This window comes from Nicotiana sylvestris, chromosome 2 (genome assembly GCF_000393655.2).
Source record: "Nicotiana sylvestris chromosome 2, ASM39365v2, whole genome shotgun sequence".
Taxonomy (NCBI): Eukaryota; Viridiplantae; Streptophyta; class Magnoliopsida; order Solanales; family Solanaceae; genus Nicotiana; species Nicotiana sylvestris.
This window is the reverse complement of record NC_091058.1, coordinates 163,507,875-163,513,874: the sequence shown is the minus strand read 5'-3', so window position 1 is coordinate 163,513,874 and position 6,000 is coordinate 163,507,875. Positions and strand designations below refer to the sequence as shown.

At 38.8% G+C, this 6,000-nt stretch overlaps 1 protein-coding gene and 1 non-coding gene across 2 annotated transcripts; one reads left to right on the top strand and one right to left on the bottom strand.

The window, feature by feature from the left end:
• Nucleotides 1-3,192, top strand: LOC138886542 (3-hydroxy-3-methylglutaryl-coenzyme A reductase-like). Its single transcript, XM_070168297.1, has 4 exons — nucleotides 1-1,172; nucleotides 1,266-1,447; nucleotides 1,924-2,270; nucleotides 2,474-3,192. Exons 1-4 carry the CDS (start codon nucleotides 130-132, stop codon nucleotides 2,714-2,716), a joined length of 1,815 nt encoding a protein of 604 aa, XP_070024398.1. The 5' UTR covers nucleotides 1-129; the 3' UTR covers nucleotides 2,717-3,192.
• Nucleotides 3,193-5,061: 1,869 nt separating this feature from the next.
• TRNAK-UUU (transfer RNA lysine (anticodon UUU)) lies at nucleotides 5,062-5,133 on the bottom strand. Its single transcript has one exon. It is a non-coding gene; the product is annotated as a tRNA-Lys (tRNA).
• Between the last annotated feature and the right edge of the window lie 867 nt (nucleotides 5,134-6,000).

The window sequence follows — 6,000 nt, the reverse complement described above, 5'->3', positions numbered from 1 at the left end:
CTTTTCCTCACATTCATTCCTCCATCACTCAAACAATACTTCTCAAATCACACACAACAATCCCACAGTTCCCCTCTTCCTCTTTTCTCTCCCTTCACTTCCCGGCCGGCGGCAATCTTACCGGTGAAAATGGACGTTCGCCGGAGATCTGAGAAGCCTGCATATCCAACCAAAGAATTTGCCGCCGGCGAAAAACCTCTCAAACCCCACAAACAACAACAAGAACAGGACAACTCCCTTCTCATTGCCTCCGATGCCCTCCCACTCCCTTTGTACCTCACAAATGGGTTGTTTTTCACCATGTTTTTCTCCGTTATGTATTATCTTCTCAGCAGGTGGCGTGAGAAAATCAGGAACTCCACTCCTCTCCACGTGGTTACTTTTTCTGAATTAGTTGCCATTGCTTCATTGATTGCTTCCGTGATTTATCTTCTGGGGTTCTTCGGGATCGGGTTTGTTCAGTCGTTCGTTTCCAGGGATAATAATGATGAATGTTGGGATGTTGAGGATGAAAACGATGAGCAATTTCTCTTGGAAGAAGATAGTCGTCGTGGACCTGCAACTACTCTTGGCTGCACTGCTGTTCCACCACCACCTGCTCTACAAATTGTCCCAATGGTACCACCGCAACCTTCCAAGGTCGCAGCTATGTCCGAAAAACCTGCGCCCTTGGTTACACCAGCAGCGTCTGAGGAAGACGAGGAGATCATTAAATCCGTGGTGCAGGGGAAAATGCCGTCGTACTCTTTGGAATCGAAACTCGGTGATTGTAAGAGAGCTGCTTCCATTCGTAAAGAGGCGTTGCAGAGGATTACGGGGAAGTCTCTAGAAGGGCTCCCTCTGGAGGGATTTGATTATGAATCCATTCTTGGGCAGTGCTGTGAGATGCCAATCGGTTACGTGCAGATACCCGTTGGAATAGCCGGGCCGTTGTTGCTCGACGGGAGAGAGTATTCGGTACCAATGGCAACCACTGAAGGATGTTTAGTGGCTAGCACCAACAGGGGTTGCAAGGCTATCTATGCTTCTGGCGGTGCCACTAGCGTGTTGCTCCGCGATGGGATGACCAGAGCACCTTGTGTCAGGTTTGGCACTGCCAAAAGGGCGGCGGAGTTGAAGTTCTTTGTTGAAGATCCTGTCAAATTTGAGACACTTGCTGCTGTTTTCAACCAGTGAGTGCATGCTGTTTACTATATTTCTCAGTGTGCATTTGAATATTGTGTTGTATGATTATGTAATATTTGCGTTTGAATTGGATATTGCAGGTCAAGCAGATTTGCCAGATTACAAAGGATTCAATGCGCAATTGCGGGAAAGAATCTATACATGAGATTTGTGTGTAGCACTGGTGATGCAATGGGAATGAACATGGTGTCAAAAGGTGTACAAAATGTTCTTGATTACCTCCAGAATGAATATCCCGACATGGATGTCATCGGCATATCTGGTATTCCACCTACCATTTAGTTTTTCATTAAAGATATCCCACGTATTTTACACCCACTGCTAGCTTAATTATATCTTTTCATATGATTATAGTAAATTAAATCCATGAAAAAAGCTGTATATTCACTGCATGAAACACGTGTTCCACTTTATTTTTCTGCTGTGTATGGTCTCTGTTAAATGCTAATGGAATTTATCTGGTTCTTGTGAATGTGTGTTTCGCACGGGTGGAAAATGTTTTCTTATCTAGCGTTTGGTTTCTTGAATTGTAGTAAATATTCTCTCCGAAGAAAATGTTTTTTTCTTTCTGAAAAACATTTTCCACCAAAAAGGAAAAATAATGTTTCCATACAGGTTAAAAACTTGACATTATTGTGATCTTTAATACCTAAGAATATCACGAAAATATTTTACCCGCTTTTGTTCCCACCGAAATGGAGATGTTTGTCTAATTGAAGTTATCTATAACTGTGACAGGGAACTTTTGCTCGGACAAGAAGCCAGCAGCAGTTAACTGGATTGAGGGGAGAGGAAAGTCTGTAGTTTGTGAGGCAATTATCACGGAAGAGGTGGTGAAGAAAGTTCTTAAAACTGAGGTTGCTGCTCTTGTGGAGCTGAACATGCTTAAAAATCTTACTGGCTCTGCGATGGCTGGTGCACTTGGTGGTTTCAATGCCCACGCCAGCAATATCGTCTCAGCTGTGTATATAGCAACTGGTCAGGACCCAGCTCAGAACATAGAGAGCTCTCATTGTATCACTATGATGGAGGCTATAAATGATGGCAAGGACCTCCATGTTTCTGTTACAATGCCTTCCATTGAGGTATGTGATTAATATTTTCTTAATACAAATTTCTGATTCTGTTTTCGTCCTTCTTTCTAAATCATCAAAACTAATGAGTTTTATGCAAAAGAGAAAACATTACATAGGTCCATACATGTGAACAGTCCTCAGTTCAATTTAAAGTGTTTCTCTGGAATCTTTCAATTTCTTGTTATATTTATTGTGTATTTAATGGGATACAGGTTGGTACTGTTGGAGGTGGAACTCAGCTTGCTTCTCAGTCAGCTTGCTTGAACTTATTGGGAGTGAAAGGTGCCAACAGAGAGGTACCAGGGTCAAATGCAAGACTCTTGGCCACAATAGTTGCTGGTTCTGTTCTTGCTGGGGAGTTATCCCTCATGTCAGCTATCTCAGCTGGGCAGCTGGTTAAGAGCCACATGAAATACAATAGATCTACCAAAGATGTCACAAAGGCATCCTCCTAATGAGGGGAAGACAATCCAATTCCCCACCTTGTATTTGAAGCTGTACACCGGTGCTCCAACAAGTAGCTTCCACTTAAGAATGATCAAGAGTAGTAATAAATAAAATTTACAAAGCAAAACCTATAATAGAAGTCAGAAGACAAATAACGCCAACTTCTTATTTTTGGTGAAGTCATGTGAAGGTGGTAGGGTCTCTTTTCCTCATAGTTAGGGTAAAGAAACCTGAAAATGTATTGTGAAGATCCGCTGGGGGAAGTTAGCTGGGCTGTCTGTTGTCTCAGTGATTCTTGATGCCATTTGTTAGCTGCCAACACTTGGTATCTTTCAATGTGCCATAGGGGGAATATCCTTTTCATTTCTGTTGTATTGTTCTTTTGTTTGTCAATTTGTCATTTGTTTGTAATTTCTGCTGGGGTTGTCTGGATCTGATCAGCAAGTGTGATCTTGTATATGAAAATAAATTTCTTTTATTCAAATGAACTGTTGTGGCTCTGTTGAAGTGTTTGTTCATGCACGGATGCACCCATTTACTTAAAACTTATTTTCTGCAGCATACATGTATGTGCTTAAAGGCGTTCGGAATACATAGATCTCAAGATGACTAGTATCTAATTAACTTAAACCATTTTTATTAAGGGTTGTAGATCAAGATTAACACAACATTGGCCAACTAAGGATGAACGAAAAGTTCATTTGTGCTACTTGTCTATATCTACATTCATTGTCAAAGTTGAATGTGGAACTTAATTTGCAAATGCACAGAATAGGGAACTTTTACTCTTGAGATGAACTAATGACATGTCTATTGGGCTGAAGTGCTAATCTGTCTAGAGAATATATACCAATTTACAGCAAATACAACAACCTAATAGAGAGGAAGATGATGATCTTCTATAGCTTAACATGAATGACACATAGAGCATACTATTTTCTGTTTATTCTCAACGATGGAAGTCATAAGATTAAACTTGTAATTAATAGTCATGTTATTTTATAGTTAGCTCCTTTAATAGCCATGTCAGCACGGGGTGTCTGCGAGACACACTTATGCCAACAAGAGGTGTTTATCTAGTCACTTGGATAGTTAAAGTGTTTAACTAAAGGTTGGTGCCAAGTTTAAAGGGTTATCCAAATATTTGGCCTTCCTGTATTTTCTTAACGATTGAAGTCAGAAGATTAAACTTATAATAGTCATGATATTTATATGTCGTCTAGCAAATCCAATTCATCTTTGGTCTTCCATAAGAGGAAGCTGAATTATATTTTGACGGAATCCTCTATAGGTTATAAGTTACTATTATGTAATATACTTTGACGTAATGGATTGTGATATATATGCCTCTGCATGCAGAATATGAATAGTAGGCTTGTGGCCTTAATTTGGTTTGTCAAGAGTTGCAATTCACCGAACTTTTCCCCCGAATATGAATTTGATGTTACTGATTGTCAGACATGATTGAACTCTAACATTTAATATGGTCTTCCCCATAGTAAATTGCCTATCATTTTGCCAATCCAACTAGTATTATAAAGGGAACACCACGCCTACAGGCTCGACCGAATTGAGCTACTCAAATCTCAAGTTACAAAGAGGTAGATTCTCAGATTTAAATAGCAGTGGCTACCATTGCTGAAGTCCGTAGCCTCGCACCTTTAGTTTCATTTCACTGGCTAATTGTTTCACCAAGTCTTGGTCATGTATGCTATTCAAGAAAGTTATCCGTTTATTTTAATCTACCAAGAAACAATACCAACGAACTACATTGCTTGTTACGTACGTAGACTCGGACTTCTGTACGTACTTATATGGAAGTTGGAACATGACAAGCAGGTGTACATGTCGAAAATCTAGGGAAGTATATGTATTTTGATGTTTGGATTTTGTCCTAAAAGATGTACTGAATCAGTAAATTATTAAAATCTTGGAAAGATAGTCAAGATAAGCTTTGGTTACTGTCTTTCGAGGAAATGAGAAAATAGGGAATGTAAGGTGGTAGGGCATCCAATTTGGAATAAATGTCTCTGAAGATTCAATTCAAAATATGAAATGACGCATGTAGCCAAATATTAGGCAGACAATAATCACTTTATGACAAAGAAGTAGGCTAGCATTCCACTTTGTTTGTAGTGCCGGTTGCTGAATTTGACTTGAAGATTAGAGCCAAATTTGCAACAAATGCTGAATTATTGGCGGAAAATTTCGATCTGCCACCACCCTTGATTATTATTATTTGGTTCAATTCCGATAAGCGTCTCTACGTCTGCAGATTTATTTATTTTTCAAAAGATAATCACACTACTTATCAGAGACAGAGAAACACAATACGTAAAAGGACAGTAGAATGCGCCGTCTGTGGGGATCGAACCCACGACCACGTGGTTAAAAGCCACGCGCTCTACCGCTGAGCTAAGACGGCCTACGAAATCCATTTTGTCCTTTTGGACATACATACTTCCATAAGAAGGACTGAAGATCTTTTCTCCTATCATATTCCTGCCAAATTTCTCTCGGAAAAAAACCCAATTAGTCAATATTTAGAAAAGAATTCAGAAACTTAGCAGGAGTAAGTAATTAATAAAATTGTCAGCTAATTAACTACTCCCTCCGGTCCACAATAAGTGGCCAATTTGCTTTGGGTACACATATTAAGGAAATACTAAATTCTAGACAAAAATAGATAGTGTGAATAAACTACCATTAATTAAATGTTGCAGCATAATTTAATATGAGGAGTAAAAGACTTTTTAGGGATACGTATATAAGGGTAATTTTGGAAAAATAAATCAAATTTTTTCTTGATTATATAAATTAATACTTATTTTGGATCAAAATAAAAAAATAAATTGATCACTTATTATGGATCGGAGGGAATAAAACATAATCAATTAATTAATGGACCTCTCAATCCTTTCCATGTTCCGTTGCTTATTCTTAGTGGAGTCCCAAAAATGCTAAAAGGTAATTAATGCGATAAGTTACTGCATTTTGCTGATTTATAGGGATAAAGATTGCACAACCTTTAGACCACATTATTCTTCATTTCCTATTGCCTTTTTATATTTTACTACTTTTTCTTTTTGGTTTTTCCCTTTTAATTTATCCTTTTTAAATGAACAACAACAACAACAACAACGACCCAGTATAATTCCATAAGTGGGGTCTGGGGAGGGTAATATGTACGCAGACCTTACCCCTACCCCGAAGGGTAGAGAGACTGTTTCCAGGAGACCCTCGGCTCAAGAAAGTAACAAGAGACGATATATTAGTACCATAAAAACGCATA